Source organism: Leuresthes tenuis, unplaced genomic scaffold, assembly GCF_036924035.1.
Source record: "Leuresthes tenuis unplaced genomic scaffold, fLeuTen1.0.hap1 SCAF_13, whole genome shotgun sequence".
Lineage (NCBI taxonomy): Eukaryota > Metazoa > Chordata > Actinopteri > Atheriniformes > Atherinopsidae > Leuresthes > Leuresthes tenuis.
In genome coordinates, this window is record NW_027325367.1 from 33,198,228 (window position 1) to 33,219,315 (window position 21,088).

Consider the following 21,088-nt stretch of genomic DNA (forward strand, 5'->3'; position numbering starts at 1 on the left):
TGGATATCTTTGATCCCTCAGATGGTTGTGCATCAAAAACTGTCCAGGAATTATTTCATGAATAGCTGATATAACCACAGGGCAAGGAGTCACTGTGATGAACCTTTGTAAAGCTAACCCTTACGCTGCAAAGGAAGCCTATGTTAGCCACTTCCAGAAGCAGTGTCAACTTCTCTGGACCAAGATGCACCTGGACCACAACACAGTGGAGTGTGATCAATCAAATCAGTATTTATAATACTTTTATTTGTAATACTTTTTTGGAAGAACAAGACAAACATGAAACGCTGACTATGGAAGCAATGTTTGGTTTGTCTGTTCAACTTCTGTAGAAACATGAAGAACATCACACACAGCATTTATAAAAAATAAAGCTCAAAGCTGAAAACAGTCAAAACAATGGACTCCAAACAAGATACTTGCCCCAATTCTGACACACTGTAAATCTCGTCCAGGCCTTCATCTGTTAGTATTGAGAAGCCTTTAAAACATTCTGTAAAAATTTTGGTTAATGAAAAATAAAAGTTCAAAAAAGAAAAATCTGTTTGGTTGATCAGAAAACATGTGAGCAAAGGGCCTTGCTGTCATGGACAGAACAGAAAAGAACCTGCTGTAGATGCCGCATGAAAATGGGAATATAGACCCAATGTGAATGCAACTGATTCGCATTTATCTGTTTGCTTGATAAAACATTTAACCCTCTAAACATAGTGACCATACTGAGTAATCAGGACACACCAAAGCAAACATTTCTTCATTCTAATTGTCATCTGTCTTTATTCAAAGCAACATCTAATTACCATGTCTCTAGGCTTTCTCTTTTTTTCTCTGTTTCTTTCATCTCTTTTTTAAAAAAAGGCTTCATTTTTTCTTTTTTCCCTTGTCCTGCCCAGCATTATGGCAGCAGAATTGTAATCTGAATACCGTTTATGCCAAACAGATTTTCTTTGCCAAGGGAAGTTTTATTAATGTAAAGCTCCCCTTGATGCCCATCAACTACTTATTTATTTATTTTTGTTACAATATTTAACATGTAATAGTGCCGGACCGGGGGACAGGGAAAGACTAAGAGCAAAGAAGAAGAAATAGAAATAATCAGAGAAAACAATGAAAAAACAGACAACCAGCTGCTACACTTGTAAAAACAAAACAGAAGATAATCCACAGCCTCTGTGGGGAATACAGCCTTAGACCCACTTTGAGAACCTGAAAGCAGACAAGAGAAAAAAAAACACACAAACTAACAAAAAAAGCACAAGTAGCAGCAATCACACACAACACAACCTGAAGGATGAAGGTCAGTGATTTCAGAAGCAGAAGGGAAGTTTATCCAGAGGAATGAAGTTACCTGACTTGGAAAAGCGATCAATCCTCCAACGCTAGTTTAATGGCTAGGCGTTCTCTGTTACCCACGTTGTAATTCTGCTCTGCTGGAGACAGGCGTCGGGAGAAAAAAAAATGCATGGATGGGGTTTGCCTTCTGTATCAGACCTTTGGGATAACACTGCTTCTACTCCAAAGTCTGAGGCCTCCATCTCCAGCATGAATTGTCGCTTGGATTTCGGTTGAGAGAGGATGGGTGCTGTGGTGAACCCTTCTTTAAGCTGTTTAAAGGCCTGGGCTGCTTCAGAGTACCAGAGGAAGGAGATCTTAACAGAGGTTAGTTTTGTCAAAGGTAAAGAAATCACATTGTAGTTGGGGATAAATCAGCAGTAGAAATTTGCAAAACCCAGGAACTTTTGTAGTTGCTTGCGATTTGTAGGAGTGGGCCACTCAGCCACCACCTTAATCTTCTCCGGATCTGTCTTCACCTGCCCGCCCTGGAAGATGTAGCTGAGAAAAGACACTTATGGGACGTCAAATTCACATTTCTCGGCCTTCACAAACAGATGGTTCTCCAGTAGTCTTTGGAGAACCCAGCGGGCATGTATCTTGTGCTCAGCTGGGGATTTGGAGAAGTTAAAATATCGTCAGGGTACACAAACAAATTGATTCAGGATATCTCTCAGAACGTCATTGCTCAGAGCTTGGAAAACTGCAGGTGCACTATTGAGGCCGAAGGGCATGTCGAGGTACATGAAGTGACCAAGCGGAGTATTGAAAGCAGTTTTCCACTCGTCACCGTCTCGAATACACACCAAGTGATAAACGTTGTGAAGGTTAAGCTTGGAAAAGATGGTCGCACCCTGAATGGGTTAAAAAACAGAGGTTATTAAAGGTAAAGGATATTTGTTCCTGATGGTGACCTGATTTAACCCTTGGTAGTCTATGTAAGATCTCAATGAGTTGTCTTTCTTTTGCCCAAAGAAAAACCCTGCTCCAACTGGGGAGAAGATGGTCTGATGATACCGGCCGCCAGAGAGTCACGGAAGTAAACCTCCATGGACTCTTGTTCCGGGTGTGACAGATTATAAAGTCTTCTGGAGGGTAGTGGCGCTCCCAGTAGAATGTGTATGATGCAATCGTAGGGATGATGAGGGGGCAAAGACAATGCTTTATCTTTACTGAAGACTGAACCAAGATTGCGGTACTCAATGGGAACTAGCGATAAGTCAACCAGGGAAACAGTTGCTTTTAATGGGGTAGAGCTGGACGACTGGAGAGCGGATTTATGGCAGTTGGAGAGACAGAAGAGACTCCAACTCTCAATGCGAAGGTCTGACCAGTGAGCATGAGGGTTATGCAGAGCTTGCCAGGGAAAACCAAGAATGATGGATGTGTTGGAAAAACCACTTTTCAGAGTGGTTTCCTGAAATAATAAGAGTGATAGGTGAAGTCTTGTGTCTAATGCTGATGCATTGATGGGGACAGGTAGTTTCTCCAGGGGAAACTGTAGTTCCGAGGCCAAGGTGTGGTCCAAAGGATTCTGCTCGGCCCCAGAATCAAGCAGAGCTGCGAGCTCCTAGGTGGTTTTACCAGCAGCGTTATTCATAGGAGTTCTTTCAATTGCCCACCAGTAATCCTGCCTCTGCTTTGTCTTTTGGCTGAACCGGACAGACTGAAATGAAGGAATCTTTGGCTCTGCATTAGATACATTAATTCGCTCTAATACGGTAAAGATGTTCCACCGGTGAGAGTCGGGTCCGTCCCAGCTGCAAAGGCGCGGGGGAATCTCCGGCAGGTGATGTCTCAGATGTGAAAGAAACGGATGGCGGAAAGGAAGTGGGAAGGCTGTGTGACTGTTGCCATAATGGTGGTCCTCGTGAATGAGAGTTCCCAAAATACAGGCCAGTCCAAAGCTGCCCAGTCCAAAGCTTTATCCCTGAACAACAATACGATCAATGAAATCTTAGCTGCAGCTGTAAAGAGCATGGTCAACGGGCAAAAGCCAAGGAGCACTGGAGCAGGAACCCATTGCATCTGTTGGTGTCACCAGAGTAGTGGTCTGGAGTCGGAAACGCTGCATCTTGAAACACGGGTTCGAGATCAGCTTCCTGGCTGATAGGCAGCGGAACTAAGGAACTTTTTGAAGATATACCTGGAGAGGAATTAGATAAGCGAACATGGACATCTTTCAATAACTCAAATATTTGGTTAAGACGTTGGCTGTTTGAACCTTGCTGCTTACTGCGTAGCCATTGCGCTTTCTTGTGTTCCCCAAGCATGATTCATTGTATAGCCAGAGACGACCGAAAGGTGAGTCGAGTTCTTCTTCACTAGAATGGACTAGTGAGATCTTCTCAGGTGAGCTGAGTCCATTCTAGTGGCCAGATTGTGCTGTCACGGCTTGACAACAAGCAGTTACACTCAAGTGCAGACTAGGTAAGAAAAAGGTAAAATTATTCATTAAGTCCCGTCTTGGTAGATAGAGTTAAGATCTGGACAACTTAGAGACTCTGCAGGAGCAGGGAGAGGGTTAGAGTGTTCTTCTGAAATAGTGAGAGAAAATCCAAAAGGAGTATCTTGTCCTAATTATTGAAAGGAAGAGGTCCGTGTAGGAGGGGAGGGCCCTGGCTGTGTTGGTTTTGGATCCAAGCTGGCGGTGGGAGGAGCAGGTTGGTAGTTTGCTAAGGCTGGTGTGGAAATCCAGGAAGAGTGGTGAAGCAAGCATGAGGAAACCAGGACGACAGGTAGACAGGGCGAGGGAGGCAGACACTGGAGGAGAAAGGTAATGTAAGAGACACTTGAAAATAACTCGCAAAGAACACACTGGAGTAGGCTGATTTACCACAAAAGATTGTGAGACAATCTGACGAAGACTGGTTGCTCATTCATCTCCTATAAAGGTGTCTTGATGAGTACTGATGAGGAACAGGTATAATGGCAGGAGCAATCCAGGCTCCGCCCAAAGCTCCCACGAAACCTGCTCAGCCCGCCGAAGACTCAGAAACCAAAACAACAAGAACCAAGCATTGTGACAGGTGATATGGCATGAACAGCTGAGCTTTGATAGACTGTTAGAAGTGATAGAATACATTCTGAAAACAATTGCGTAATGTTTGCATAGGTGTCATCAGTGCTTGCTTTACTCATAGCTTTGTTTTGTGTCTATAATTCCACAAGATACCCAGGCTGTGAGTGTGTGCACGCAAGTGTTCTCCCAATATTTGGGGGGAGGGAAGGTGCTAGATGAGACCAACGTATACTGCAAATGTTTTGTTTTTTTCGATATTCCTTAGAAAGCCGTTTTCATGAGAGTGGCAATTGTGCTGTGTTGAATTTACACTTCTACATTTGCTCAAATAAAGCTCAGTGTTCACTTGACACATTGGAAATCCAAGCATCTGAAGTTTTCATATTTAAACGCTTCAGGTTCCTTTTTCCATCAGATTTCTTTAAAAAGGCCTGACCTAAACTTGGACAGACTCACACAGACACTGCCAGTACTTACACATGCAATTAGCAGCAATCTAGTCTGTAGGGTAGTTTCAGTTTTAACTAAAGATGGCTTATGTGAGTGGAAACTGAATTATCCTATTTTCCCACAAAGTCAAACCTCTGCTCTACATTTTTTAAATCACTCTTTCTCACGCCCCCTCCCCTTTCCATCTGTTTCTAATCAACACTCACTGCCAAAACCAAGATATGCTTCCCCTTAGAGAGACAGCTTACACACTGACATAAATCATAAAACACTTAGTAAACTGAATGGTTGGAAAGGGATCCTGCAGGAAAGCAACCCCTTAAAAACAGATCATTTCAAAATATCAGGACATTTTGCTGAATAGAGTCTTTACTGTATTATATTGTCACATGCTGGTAGCCTTCCTAAGAATGTAGCTTAGAACACAGAACATCACCTACAGTCTTATTTACAAACTCACCTTCATGAGACCATTATCTAGATGGACAATTTGACTCAGAAAAAAATAATAGTCATGACTCTGTTCCATTGGTACTTTAGATAAACCAAGCTGAAATGCAACTTAAGGTTGGTATCATTACACCTTTTCCTGCTCTGACTTATGAAGATGTCCACTGTGGCTCTGAAAAAAGAACCACAGATCCCTTACTTGCTTGCTTAAGATGAAATCAACATTATGATTTTAATGAAACTTATGTGGAACCCAGCATTTTAAATATCAGCTATTAGAACAGGGTCATCTACTTTTCACCAGTGGATGAGCTTTAACAAATAGGCACTGGCTTTGAATGTCTGGCTGGATGTGCAGCACTCTCCAGGGTTATGGGCATCATATGAGACTAAAGACCCTTAGTGCAGATGCTCTTTTGTTGTCGCGTGCTTTGGAAAATTAAAGAAATTTTGATTTTAGCCTATCACACCGATAGGCAGGGTACACCCTCGACAGGTTGCTAGTCCATCGCAGGGCTACGCAGAGACAAACAATCATGCATACTCATACTCACTCCTAGAATCAAATTAGAATCCCTAATTTAACTAACATACGTGTTTTTTGGACAGTGAGACGCCAGAGCCAGAGAGACCCCATACATGCACAGGGTGAACATGCAAACTCTTCACAGAAAGAACCCAGCTGAGATCTGAATCAGGAACCTCCTTGCTGTGAGGCAACAGTGCTAACCACCACACCACCGCTATGTTCTATCATCTGAGGATATGTTATTTAGGGCTGTAGTTAAATACAAGTTCAAACTTTTGCTCAGGAGGAAAAGTAGTTATCTGCCAATTGGAAAGTCAGTGTTTTGATTCCCATCTTTCCCGGTTTAGTGTCTTTGATGTAAGACGCCCACATTGTCTCTGATGCATCCATCTGTGTGCAAATGTGTGTGTGATAGGAAAAAAAAAAAAAAAAAAACTGTATCCTGTGACCAGACGTCCCCATTTTGGGTGACCTGTCCCCGGTCATAGCTGTCCCCGATTTTGACACTGAATGGGGGAAAATGCAAAAAAGTAACCATTTAACGCATCGCCAGAGACGACATCACATGACGTACAGACACAGCAGAGTCAACAACAATCTAGAGGCAGCAAAAAGGAAAGAAAAGGAGACCAGCGGCTGCGATAAATGGTATGTTGTGGACTAACTTGTTTATTTTGTGTGAACTGGCAGTAGACTTGGCTATGAGTGTGTGTGAAGTGATGTAACATTAAAGTATGACGGGTTTTTTTAATTGAAGACCTAACATAACGTTATAAAAGTCTGTGAACGTTAACATTATGACACTGTTTTCATATCCTTCATTACTGAAGCTGTAACGTTAACATTAGCATGAGATTACCAGGTGATGACATGTTTTTCTCATGTTCTCCTCTGCTCTTAGTCTACCCAGTGTCAAAGTTCGTGGAGGACCCAGATGCAGAACTTCAAAAAAAAGATTTATTAACAAAAACGTGGAGCAAGAACAAAAAGCGTGGCTGAGCCGGATACCAAAAACACTAAACTGTTCACAAACAAAACAAGACTGTGCTAACATGACTATGAATAAATTAATGAGACTATGAGGAAAAAAGACCAGCGGCAAAAACCTGACCTGACAAAGACTGGCCGAACCATGGGATGTGAGGTGAGGATTTAGCAATGACATGAGTGAGCCTGGAAACTAAATACTGTGGGGAGGTGATTAGTGATGATGTGCAGCTGTGGAACAGAAACAGGTGACATGAGTGATACTTAACATGACCCGAAAAAATAACAAAATAAAACTTAAAACGTGACACCCAGGCTCCTGAGGTGGAGGTGGATGAATGAGGAGATAACTGGAATGTCACTAATTTTTTTGATTGCCACCTTTTGTGTAATAAAAGCTGGTTAAGATGCATGAACAAGTACTTGTCCCTGTTTTTTACTTCATCATGATAATATTTGATGATTTTTCACCACTGCAATGAAAATGTCCCTAATTTTCATTTCAGAAATCTGGTCACCATATGTAACACTGTACAGAGAAGGACGTGCTGTTTGTTAATGAAGTAAAGTATTGAAGTAGGAGAGCTCCCAGGCCCAGGAGAGCTCCCTGGCCGAGGAGAGCTCTCAGGCCCAGGAGAGCTCCCAGGCCCAGGAGAGCTCCCAGGCCCAGGAGAGCTCCCAGGCCCAGGAGAGCTCCTAGGCTGAGGGGTCACTTGTTGGGGGCTGCATTGAGCTATCTTCAGTAAAGAGGGTCAAGAGTGGCTTACTGTCACCACAGAAAGGCCAGTCCAGTGCACAGCATGCTCTGAAATTAAAGGTCTGGATCCCTATACTCAAGAGAGGCTCCACATCGATCCTGTATTCTTTCATGGTGTAAAAGCAAAGACAGCAAAATAACTGTATGACAAAATAAACCAACATGTAAAGTGCCACTCCCACCTGAAATGTTTTATGTTACTTTTTAATGTGATATTTTACAGACAAGACAGTTTTTGAGAAGTGGTTAAGTTCACTTTCAAAATGGGCCTACCGCTTAGCCAGTTCAACAGAAGTTACCCAAATACTGAAAATAATGCTCCTAATGTGCAGATACTGGTTTACTATACAGACAGGCTCCAGTTTACATCAGTGAGTTAAGTCATTGTAATGTCATTTTTAGTGTTAAGAAATTCATCAAACAAACTTGGAAATACAAATATTTGTATGACAAGTTCTGGCTATGCTGCAGGTTACCATGGCCATCGATTGTGTAAAAAATGTTTACACAGAGCATTGGGAGATCATTTGAGTACATTAAATAGAGTAAATAAATTCTCACTAACTATAAACTTCGAATTTTAAGTTTTCAGGGGGATTAATAAGTACTGGGATAGGACTTCAAGATATGCTGTCTGACTGTAATTGTAATCAAGTTTTGTTCAGCAGCAGATAGAAACAGGCTAATATTAAACGCCACAAGTTTGGGTCCTTTTTTTGATTTGTTTCCATTTTCCGTTGCATGAAAAGCACTGCAAAAAGCTGAAAGACAAATGGACCAACAGAGCTTGTCAGCTTCCTTTCTCACATGTAACAGCAAATGGACAACTTAGACTCCCAAGGTTGTGTACAACAAATGAACACCAACTCCTGTCTATATGTACAGGCTTTTGTTGTCATATGTAAGAGTCTTGTGCAGTTTGGTTCGTTTAAAGCATACAGTGGCCTTTACAAATCTCTGCTTGTCAGTTGAACTGTCATGCACTTTGTGATTAAACTGTGACATATTCTGCCCCTTTTTTAACAAGAGGATGCAATTTCCTGAGATATGTATGAGACAGGCTTTAGTAAAAATATCGGTTGGTTTTAGCACAGTGGCCCCAGGCTATTTTGAGGGGTGAAGATTGAGGGACAAATCAGCAACTGTTACTGTCAATCTTTCAAAAACTAGCAGCAATAACTCCATTTTCATTTCCTAACTCTTTAGTGTTAGCTGCTGCTAAAGGAAGAAATAAATCAATAAATAAACCATGAGGAGTTATTTCTCAGATGCTTCCATTTCCCTGCTCTGAAGTTCAGGCTCAGAGTTGGAACTGATCCTCTTTGTGGCTCAGTTCCTTCAGTCCAGCATTGAACTGGACCAAGTTGTTAAAACAGTGGGATGAAAAGTGGTTGCTGCACTTACACTTTTGCTAACTCTTGGTGTAACATTACCCTCAAATATAATATATCCACTGGGCTCTCATATCCTTATCATCATAGGTTGGGGGTAGATGTAAAGATGCCCAAAGAACAGTTCCAAACGAAGCCAGCTTCCTCATTGAAACAGGCTGGATGAGGGCCTCGGGGGGCTCAGAAGTCAAGGCTTAGCAGAGGAGGTGGCGTGAACTTGACAAGTGACTTAAGTTAACACTGACAATCTGAATGGCTTGATATTTTCTAACCTACAACGTTGGCTTGTGTAGAACATGTGTATTTGTGTTTATTGCTTCAGCCCATAATGTTGGAGCAAGCTATGTACCATGTATTTCCTGCAGTTACCTAGGTGAAAACAATCATCACTAAAATAAATAATATTCAAAGTTATATTTTAGTTAAAGTAAACAAGCATTATCTTTCAGTTTGCAGGACATTGCTTTTGAACCTGAACTGTTCACCACATGTTTCTTCTGGTGCTGTAGAGAATGAGGCACTCTGCTGTTTTGGTGCCATTAAAGTCAGCTCTCTAACAACATGAGCTTAATCCCTTCATAACTTATTTGTTATATCCTGTTTAGTATCAAAAGTTTATTTATCTTTGGAAGATTGTGGTTGTGCTCTACCTAGGGATTCTTAAGCACTACCAGTGAGTGTGTGGCTTTATCATGTGGATGTGTTTGTTGTGATAGAGGGTATAGTTTTCTCTGGTATGTGTGGAGAGTGTAAGAAGACACCGCAGGCTGAGGGGTAAGGATTGACCTCCTGTTCTCCCTGACCTCCGAGCGCTTTCAGCAGAGACTGCCTTTCCTCTCCTCTCCCTTTCTTAAATGAGTTAGGAGTTAGGAATCATGAGCTATAGCATGCTTCAGGATAGAGATATGTGTTTTAATATGCTGATAATTTGCATTTTCATTGAAAAAAATGATTAATTAATTGTGATTGTAATTGTAATTGTGTTAACAATTCACATTTAACCATCCACCTTTGTCTGGATTATTAAAAAAACTGCAGTTACCTAGGTAACTGCTAGAGAACTGCTATTCAAATTTGGAATAGCAAAATATTGCTTGAGAAAATATGTCTGCATGTGGTTTTTTTTTGGGTATGGCACATTTTCACCAATTAAAATATGATCCATATCCACTGACTTATTCCACACACAAAAGATGGATTTTTCCTGGTTGTCTTTGACTCAGAAGGCGGTATTGTACTGTGTGCCTACTGTATCACTCAGCTGCCAGAACCAGTAGTGGCCTTTCAATGCACCATGGGCCTCGGCTGTTAAGGCTACAAAGAGGACCACGAAGAAAATCCCTTTGTATAGAGTGCTGCTGATTCTTAATCTGTACGTGACCCTGTCATGTGAGTGATCTGTGGTGTTTATACAGTACTGTGTCTGTGCTGAGAATTCCAATGTGCTTTGGGCCAAACAGGGAGCAGGACATCTTCTCTGTGTCAGTGAGCTGGTGATCAAAACAGATGGTGGTTCAGCAAAGCTTAGCATAACTTTTCTGTTGGTTCATACTATCCATGCTTTACTTCAGTAGAACTTGACTCTCTTGTTGACAGCACTACAGCTTCAATGCGTACAACACTGGACAATGTTGCCCCTCTGAAAAGGAAGGTAATCAGTCAGAAGAGGGTGGCTCCTTTGTATAATCCACAGCTGCTTTAAAGCAGACTGCAAGAAAGCTGGAGAGACAGTGGCGTTCCTCTAATTTAGAAGGGTCTCAATTAGTCTGGAAAGATAGTTTAATAATGTTTAAGAAAGCACTTCGTAAAGCTAGAACTGCTTATTATTCATCATTGATAGAAGAGAATAAGAATAATCCCAGGTTTCTCTTCAGCGCTGTAGCCAGGCTGACAAAGAGTCCGAGCTCTGTTGAGCCGTGTATTCCTTTAACTCTCAGCAGTGATGATTTCATGAGATTCTTTATCAATAAAATAGTTTCTATCAGAGAGAAGATTGATGGAATCCTTCCCACTATTATCACTGATGTATCATCAAGTAGAGCAGCTTTAGAAGTATCTTTAGAACCTGATTTCTATTTAGACGGCTTCTGCCCAGTTGATCTCTCTGAGCTAACAACAGTGAAACATTGAATTCTGATTAAAATTAATTGAACTCCAATCGGTTTGAATTGGACTGTATTATTGAAGTGCCTTGAGATGACATTTGTAGTGATTTGGTGATATATAAATAAAATTAATCGAATTTAATTGAATGTGCCATTAAGTTTTGCATGAGTGTCTTTCATGAACCCTGAAATTGAATTCAACCATGCTTAACTGGAGTCCAAAGCTCGTGGCTCCAACAATCTGAAGTTTTAGTAATGTTTTTACTTTTGATTCTAATATTGTCGTTTTAGAGGTATTTGATTGGTATTTGAGTATTTTTCATTTTAGAATAGTACAAGGTTAAACAAAGTTAAAAAGACATATTGTTTACTTTTTATATAAACAAGTATAAAACATATGAAATTAAACTTTATTACATCCCAGGCAGAGAACATTAGGTATCTCAGGATCTTGTTTGTGAATGATGGAACGTTGGCATGAGAGACAGACAGACGAATCGGGGCTTCATCAGCAGTAATGAGGGCGCTGCACCGATCCGTTGTGGTGAAGAGGGAGCTGAGCCGGAAGGAGAAGCTTTCGACTCCCTGCTCCAGAAACATGCACGTTAGGGTAATTGGTGGTTCAAGATTAACCCTGGAAGTGAGCGTGCATGGTTGTTTGCCTCCGTGTTGGCCCTGTGGAAGACGGAAGACCTTTACAGGGTGTACCCTGACTCTCACCTGATGCAGCTGGGATAGCCCCCGCCCCCTTATTAGATGAAGCGCTTATGGAAACTGAGTGATTGAATTAACTTTTAATGATATATTTATATATCAAGTGATTTTATTCCAGCTTCTCTTTTGATGAACATCTTGTCTTTCTAGAATATATGAATCAATGTTATGCCAAGACCGACTCCAGAGTGAACCTGGCTAATGTGGCTCCATGGTTAATGTTCCACTCTCCACAACATTAAAAAGGGAAAAATGCAAATTCTCATCACAAAGTGCACTTCCTGTGTCACATAGGAGCACAATTGTTACATCTTACATCTTTAATTTTACATCTAATCTAAAGTCATGCCACCAGTCACGAGAGAGCATCAGTCAAGCTCTCTCGTGACTAACACACCCTCCATCGAAGCTTAGATGTTTCCATTCACAAGTGTATCAAAGAACAGTCTTATCTTTGGAAAATGAGAAGAATCAATGCAGTACTTTTGAATTGAGGAAAATGTATATTTTATTTTGATCTTCAAAATATTCCTGTTTAGAATATTACATACAAATATTTCCAAGGCCTTGTTTTGCTCTTTTTCAGATGACATCTGTACCATACATAACTACATCGTGACATCCTGTTTATTAGTCACTTGAGACATAGAACCTGCACTGCATAGCTTGGACATATTTGGAGCTGCTGAGAGTCATGAGTTTCTGCACATGGAAACATAGCTTTTACATTATCCAGTAGTCCACTTTTAGATTCTCACAACACTTCCTTTGTGGTGGAAGTGTCACGCTCAGGCTCTTCCTGTTAAGAACCTCACACAGTCTTTGTAAATGCAGCAGCTTTTGATGTTCCGACCTTGGTAAACAAACAGAAAACTCATGTCTGGGGCTGTGAGGTGGGGTTGGGCCAGGATATCGGAGCAGCTGTTTCTCTTCTGCCTGTGGAGCGCATAGTGAGTGTTGAAGCTTCTGCCCACCCTGGCTGAACAGAGGGGAAGGGGATTGGAAGGGGGGGCAGCAAAGGGAGGGCTGTTGCTGCTTGTTCAGCCCAAGGTGAAAAGGGTGCCATAGTCCTGCATATGGAGACAAGCTAACATTCAATATGACTTTGCCAGCTGGGTTGGGGGTGGGGGTGAGCATGTTGGATGGGTGCACTGTCTGTTTCGAGCCTTCTCAAGAGACAGAAGCCCTCTGTTTCTCATGTGCCTCTCTGCCATCCGTTCTTTCTTTTCCACTCTTTCTCTCAGTTCCCCAGTCTTACCATCTGTATGTGATTTGGACTCCGGCTCAGGGGAGAGGCAAGCCCACAAGGGGAGAAGAATTTGGGCAAGGAGGGAGGGAGAGAGAAAGGGAGGAAGTCCATACAAGTTTGTTTTACAGGAATCAGCCTGGGCCAGGACTAGGGGCAGTGCTGCATCTAGAACAGTGGGAAAGTGAAGCCAGAGGGTGAAGCAGAGCAAGAGGAGTTACGCAGGGGACACTGACAGGCTGAGACGTACATGGAGAGGGGAGATCGCTAGCCAAGCACAAAAATGGCTTCTAAATTTCTGCTCTGCCTCAGCCTTCTCTTCATCCTTTCAGGAATTGCCTATTCAGCCTCTGCCACCAGGTTTGGGGAACAGCAGCAGGCTTTGCTGATAGTAAGTCAGATCTGTTTTTTTCTCTTTTTTTAGCCATTGTACTACAGTTTGCATGATAAACTTGCTGTATGATTCCTGTCTTTGTCTACTTGCTGTACATGTGCTGAATACATTCAGTTTGGTGATCACGTACAGGTTTTAGAACTGTAAATGATGAGGCTGGGTTGTAAGTGTGTAGAGAGCTGTCTGTGTGGAAACTGAAACTTCACAATGGCTTTGTATTCATGCATTGTTTGTTTTAGGGTAAACCAAGGCCGAGGCTCTTATGAACTCAGTTACTGTCTCTGCTGCTGTCATATCCTTACTGCCCCTCCCTGACAGCTCCCTAATGGAAACCAGTACCAATCTTTGGGAGGGAGACAAAAGGCAGCTAGGGTCAGAAAATCGATCAGTAACTATTTGCACTATTTGCTGCTCACATGTTGATTCATCAATTACTTTTCTAAACTTCTACAGGTCTATTTATGCATCTACATAAATGGCTACAATGTGCCCTTTGGTGCCTTATGACTTCAATGTTTTATGAGTACTGTAGCAACTGAACTATGACACCAGTCAATAAAATAGTTATTTTTTCCTTCTAAACCACTTTGGACAGAAGCGTCTCCTAATTGCATTAATGTAAAAGTGATGTAAATGTTTGAAGTCAAAAATACCATCAAGAATGTGTAAATATTCAAACCCACAAACTTGATAGAACTAAACCAGTACTCAGAATGTCTAGTTTTTTTTCCTATTTGCATTTAAGGGTCCCTTGATAGTAAATCTGCTCCCAGCACCCAGACTGTCTAAGTAGTTATAAAAGCAGGATGAGATTCTCATGACCTGGGATTTTCCTTTTCCTGAGGATGTTTGGTCAAACATAGCATGACTAAATCCAGGGTCTGAACCCCTTGTCAAAGTCATTATAAGTAAAGTGGCAAGCTTAAACTGAGAAGCAAGACAGAAATGAGATTCAACATTCAAGCTTCAACATCTAATCTACATAATCCCTTTCCTGGGAAAACTCAACAACAAGCAAATGTATGTATAGGATATAAGCAACTGAAAAGTTATCTTCATATAAACAATTTTCTACATATTTTGCGATACTGAAGGCCTCCCATTTACATGCAAACTACAGAGAAGTGATATGACTGCCTAGTTTGAGGCTCCACGACCAGAGTGTTTACTTTGGACAGAGTTCAGGAGCCAAATCCTGTTTTTGGCTCCTCTTGACACCAGCTCTGTCGTGCATAAAACAGAGCTTTAGGGTTCATCCGAAAAGCATACTGTTAAAAACATTACACTGATAGCTTCAAAAAACCAAGGCTGAAATTGGTTGAAATACTGGAAAAGGCAGCTTCATGTGAAAACAAAGAGGCTATATAACATGTTGAAGGTCAGCTTTGTTCTCCACTTAAGTGGATACAGTGGGAAGAGCATCAAAATAGTTCAGACTACAGAGGCTGCTCAAGGCTGTGAATGTCAATTGTTTCTAGCGCCACAATATTTGACAACATCATACCAACTGCTAGATTTGGTGATACAGGATAACGACAAAATGTCTTCAGTTTCCTCCCTGCTAAAAATAATTCTTTTCACCTTGTTAACATGTCCATGAGATGTTTTCTATGTGTTCCAAGACATATCATGAGCAAAATGCAGTGGCTGACGATTTCTGCTTTGAATTTGCAGAGCAACAGAACTGGTCTATGCTAATTTGCATGAAGAATGAGAAACTGAAGAAATGAGAAGCTTGCACAAGCTATGAGAAGAAGTTAGCCAGGGGCAAGACACCCCACATTACTACATTATGTTCATCAGTGTGAGATTGTACAGAAAAGTGCTCCACACTGAATGAAAAGCACGTCTAAAAAGCACGCTGTAGAACCCAGAAAAGGTGCCGTAAGGATAAAAAGATGCCTTATAAGTGTGGGCCATTTACCATTTGGCCCAACCAAGTGGCTGGGCACTTGCCACTACCTGTGGTACATGCTAGTACTGGGCCCAGCTGATGGTCCAGGCATTACTCAACAGGGTAAGCTTTACAGAGGGCCAAGCACTTGTTGGCAGGCCCAGCTGGGCCTGGTCAGCACAGGGCTCTGCTCATCTGAATGACCAGGAGCATGGCATTACTGGTGGTCAGCAGAGATTTGGGTGGGCCCATAATGGCACATTCATAGAATGATAATACCCAAGCTATATTCTTACAGAGCAACTGGAGAGTGGCACGCTCATGCAACATGTTGCGCATGTCCACAATGGTAGCAGGGGTATGTGATATTGCTGGCAAAGGAAATTCTTCTTTATCTTCATGCCAGTGGCTGGAAGATTGTGCTGACACATGAGAAATCCTGAATGAATGCAATGAGAAACAGCTTGCTCGGCTTTGTACAAAATGCATAGTACATACCATAACATACAGTCTGAAGATTAATAATGAACATCTTTGTATCTCATATGTTTCACTTAGTGACTGTTGAGCTTCCCTATCGAAGTGAAAATAAAGATATCAATTCAATGTTAAGTAGTGAGTGTACAGGCTGAGGCAGAAACACAATTATTCTCAGCCATTATTCTCATAAAGAAATGATTCACTCCACCAATGTTCTAGTGCTTTTTACTGTACCTCAATGTTTGAAAAAAGGTTGAAAAGCAGTTCCCAGGACTGCTGTGGAGGTGCCCATACCTAAAACTATGCAAAGAAAAACTATTCGCAGGACATTAGATAAATATAAAGAGATGTATGAAAAGGTAGAAAAAGGCATTTCCACCATAAAACAAAGTCAACAAACGAAATTGCTACGACTTGCTGAAAACTTTTTGATCATGAAAAGTTGTGTTAATTGAAGGGCCCCATGAGGAAACAACTTTTCATTAAAAAGAAAGTTGAGTTTATCTTTTTTTTAAACTTAATTTGTACTTTTTATGTATTTTAAATAAAGATGGCCATTGCTGTGTTTGGGGGGAACAAAAGAAACTGTTTACCAAAAGATCCTATTGCAAAGCCAGCCAGATGCTAACTTTTTTCTTTCACCTGTATGTTGTAATATATATCATGGTGAGATAACCATAGCTCCTGCCTGTTCCATAGCTTGAAAATCTGCTTTGTTGGTTAGCAGCCCTTGGTTTTTCAGCTGGACTAACCTTCCCATGTGCTAACCACTAATACTCAACATCGATGTGAAGCTGCTATTTTGGCCCTTATTCAAATTGGGTCTGTCTAATGTGAACATTTCTTGATTTGAAGCGTAACATTTCTCATTGAAACATAACACAGCTGCTGTTAATGGCTGAAATTACACGTGCACTGATAATGATAAAAAGTCATTTAAGAACACTTTTGTGTCTGTAACTTGATTTGTACATTTTATGTCACAGTCGAGCAAACAGACACATAAATGTTACTCTAAAAGCTCTTTAGCTGGCTTGTTTAGAGACTAAGCCATTTGCGACATTCTCTAACCCTCAACCCGTCCTGTACTCCCATGTATATAAGCACAGCAGCTGTTCGACTCATCACACAACCATCACACAGCTAGAAGGTCTGTACCAATTCCAGGCTCTTTCAAGTGGCTTTGCAAATGGTAAATGGTGGCGTTCCTGTAAACTTGTGCTTTAATACTTCTAACAGCTTGGATTATAGCATTATGGTTATTTCACTCTTTGAATACTCATACTATTGGCATCATTATTTCCATGTTCAGGATGTATTTACGTGGAATCTTGGCTCACTGGGTGTTTGTATGGTAATAAAAGCTGGCTCTGTAATTAGTGCATGTGCAGCATGGGTCAGTGAAACTCACTGGAAGCTGGTGTGCAAGAAGAATCAGAACCGCTGTCTTCATGCATGTCTCGTATTAGCTGGTTACAAGCGTGTCTTTGTCTCACAGCTCAACTGTGAATATATCAAAGTATGAATCAAAAGCAGCCATATACTGTTGTATGTCTGTGGAATGTTCCGACCTCTGGTTGCTCTGAATTCACAGCATCAATGTCTGCCAGACAAGAAGGTCAAATTTTGGAGTTCCCAGAGACTGCTGCTAAAAATATAAGATAAGATAAGATAAGATAAGATAAGATAAGATAAGATAAGATAAGATAAGATAAGATAAGATAAGATAAGATAAGATAAGATAAGATAAGATAGTCCTTTATTAGTCCCACAGTGGGGAAATTTACAATTTTACAGCAGCAAGGACAGTAAGATAGAAAAAAGTTTGTCTCACTCATTGGTGTTGCTTCAAAAGTTCAAAGAAGTTTAAAGGATGCATCTGTGAGTGTGAGAGAAAAAGCGAGGAATTCTTACAGCACATCATCCTGAGAGTTCCTGGTGAACATACATGAGACAGAATGCAGCATGTGTTTATGCCTCAACAACAGTCTTTGTTTTCGATCAGGTGTGCATTGCCAAAAATGACCAAGAATTAAAAACTCAATGAGTTTTGTAAAAGTTAATCTAATATCATGAGACTTTATAGGAGTGTTGGTTGCTTTAACAAATTGTCGATTTTATAATACATGGCAGAATATGTGCTCAATTTTCACATTTTTTCTATTTATTTATTTATTGAGTGTTGGTCTACTTGCATTTCTAGAACTGGTCCAGGAACAGTTAAAATGTCATTTCACAAGGCTGTAGACATGTAAAATAATGCAAAACTCCATGCCCAAAAGTCAGGCCAACAGAAGACTACCTAATCGCGTCTCAGAGGATGAGTAGCGTCACTCAAAAGTGCAAACAAGTGTAGGGGGTCAAGCGTATCAGCACCTCAGCTGTGAACAGGAAAAAAAGTTCTATTTGCTGATGAATCTAGAGATTAATGGCATTTACAGAAGGTTGTTAGTAATTGAACTGAGAATTAAACTCACTGTAAAACATGGTGGAGGAAATGTTCAAGTTCTGTCTCCTCCAATAAAACACCTGACAGTAAAGACATTACTCTGCTGCCACTTCAAAGCCAGCGGTTTCACTTTTACACAGCAGATATTCAATACCTATCGGAGATATATTTCAATGAAATGTACAACAGTTTACCATATGATTAAGCTCAGAACGAAACATACTGCCAAGTTTGTTAAGTATTTGCATATTTACCAAAACAGACAAAGAACATTACACATCTGAAAAGGTCTGTGCAGTCTGCGTGGATGTAGACATCAAATACTGCTCTGTTGGAGCTCTCAACTCCTCTACTTTTCCTGCTGCAGGTGTGTAAAAAGGGATTTTTCCTCAGTGAGAAAGATGTCTGCCTGCCATGTAACTGCAGGGGCCATGCTGACTTTTGTGAAGACATCACTGGTGTTTGTATAGTAAGTTTTCCACTCTTATTTTCACTTAATTATCCAAGTCAACAAACTCAGCCACGAATTATAAAGAATAATATTTTCACCATCCAGAACTGCAGAGACCACAGTTCAGGGGATTTCTGTGAAAAGTGTGAGAAAGGCTACATTTTGACTCCCAGTTGGGAAGGACACCATACCTGCCAACCCTGTGCCTGCCCCCTCTCCACCCTGTCCAATAAGTGAGTCAGTCAGTTCATGTTTATGCAGCCACAGCAAGCAGCAAAAGGGTTTTCATTTTGTGTGTGATCTCTGAAATGCTTTCCTCTGTGTGTCCGGCCAGCTTTGCTGTGCACTGTGACGGAGGAGGACCCGCTTTGAGGTGCAAGTGCCAAGAAGGGTATGCTGGACATTACTGTGAGAGGTCAGTGCTAATAAATAATCAATTCAAAAGCTATGTTAAGCATAACCAAGATGGGGTCTGTGCACATTCAGTAAAATACCATATTTTATTTACTAGAACAGATAGCGCTTCAGTGCAGCATGAAATAAAGACATCACAGAAGAGCAAAAAAAAAAAATGCTTTTCAGCAAATATGAAAAGAGAGCATCTTTTCTCCTTAAGCTTTTATTGTGCCAGTCATCCAGTCTTCCCCATTCAGGTGTGCCCCAGGATACTATGGCAACCCAATGGCAATTGGTAATTCCTGTAAGAGGTGTGACTGTAACGGCAACTCTGACCCCAACCTGATCTTCAATGAGTGCCACAATGTGACGGGCTACTGCCAGCACTGTTGGGGAAACTCGGCTGGTGCCAACTGTGAGAAGTGTGCCCCGGGTTTCTATGGCGACGCCATCAGCGCCAAGAACTGCAGAGGTGGGGGGCAACAAGTGAACTCCCACATTCGTAACCTTCAGTCAAGAGATCTCTGGCCATGAAATCATTTTGGTACAAGTGGTCCTCCAGCTCAGTTTAGCAAAGCACAAGATGGCCTGCAGCAATACATATGTTACACTATTTTAAAACCAAAGCGGATATATCTATATCTATTTCTACTTTATTTCGTCTCAGCTGTATGAATGATTACACACAACAAAGGTTTCCTTTGCAACTTAGACGCTGCTCTGTGGAAACTCAATACAAGGCCACAAAACTAGATGAAGGATTCTCATATGGCTTTTGATGCCCAACAACTCCAAAAATAACCCTTATGTTAACAATATGCAACCTCTAATGTTCTCATCACTGCAAATGTCCTGTGTCTGCCGCAGAGTGTGAGTGCAACAAATGTGGCACCTCTTCGTGTGACGACAGGACGGGAGTGTGTCACTGCAAGCCAGGAGTCACAGGACGACTCTGTGACCAGTGTGAGGTGAGATTCTGCTCAGTGTAACTGTTACCCCCCTAGGAAGCTCAGGTGTCCCTAAGGAAGAAGAGTTTATTACATTACAGGATTGTATTTCTGGACATTTGACCACTCTTAGGTGTAATCACTTCACTCATAAAAATTTAATTTCTTTGTTTGTTTTTTCTTTTCAGGGAATGAAAAAGTGTGCTCACTGATTAACAATCTAACAAGAGAAATGATTTAACCTAAAGTTGTTTAAGCATCAGTTAACACTACCAAAGGGTTGAAGTTTAATCATTTCAAAGAGATAAAGTTTCAGTTAAAGCCAAAAAAAATTGAAAAGAAAAACACTCATTTTCTTTGGTGTTGAAGTTGTCAAGTGAAGAAGACATATAGAAAGTTAGATGTAAAAGAAGTGAGATATGAAGACAGTTCAGTTTCAGATGAAAGCACTGAAGGTGTCAGACAAATTAAAATGTACGCTTACGATAGCTGTACTGAGTGGCTTTACTTTTTTTGCAGGTGATGATAAAGTAGTGTAAGAAAGGGAAGTAGCTGAACTGTCACATGACAGTTAGTATTTGAAAGGAATAAAAAAAATGTGTAAATGCTGTTACCATAACTACCAAATAAGACCTCACTTTTTTTTTTAATGAACTTGAAAAGCCTCTTGACTAGTAGTGGTTTTCATTTGTGTCATCTAGGAGGGCTACTCTGGCTTCTCCAGCTGTCAAGGATGTCGAAGGTGCGAATGTGGGCCAGCTTCTATCCGCTCCACTTGTCATCCGCTTACTCACAGCTGTCCGTGCCGCCCTGGAGCCGGAGGTCGTTACTGTGAGCGCTGCCTCCCAGGACACTGGGATTACACCCCTTCCGGCTGTCAGAGTGAGTCAGATGTCCATATACAACATGTCAAATGTTCTTGTACTCTTTTGACACAAGGAGCAATTGTTTAAACTTTCAGTGCAGATTCCCAAAGGAAAAAGCTTCACTAAATGCTTAGATTCCCACACCCACCAGCAGTAGTGTTAGAGGAGCATCTGCTGAACGCTGTGACCCTTTGCCCAGACGCTCTCTACAGAGAGCTGGATGACATC

General features: G+C 41.2%; 1 protein-coding gene across 1 annotated transcript in view; it reads left to right on the forward strand.

Annotated features, from left to right (window-relative positions):
- Positions 1-12,834: 12,834 nt before the first annotated feature.
- Positions 12,835-21,088, forward strand: part of lama4 (laminin, alpha 4) — a 36,512-nt gene continuing 28,258 nt past the window's right edge. The window contains exons 1-7 of the mRNA XM_072362808.1: positions 12,835-13,374; positions 18,568-18,669; positions 18,757-18,884; positions 18,986-19,066; positions 19,305-19,519; positions 19,915-20,015; positions 20,696-20,876. Of these exons, the coding sequence (XP_072218909.1) occupies positions 13,267-13,374; positions 18,568-18,669; positions 18,757-18,884; positions 18,986-19,066; positions 19,305-19,519; positions 19,915-20,015; positions 20,696-20,876 (916 nt within the window). The 5' untranslated portion in view covers positions 12,835-13,266. The remainder of the gene's footprint in view (positions 13,375-18,567; positions 18,670-18,756; positions 18,885-18,985; positions 19,067-19,304; positions 19,520-19,914; positions 20,016-20,695; positions 20,877-21,088) is intronic.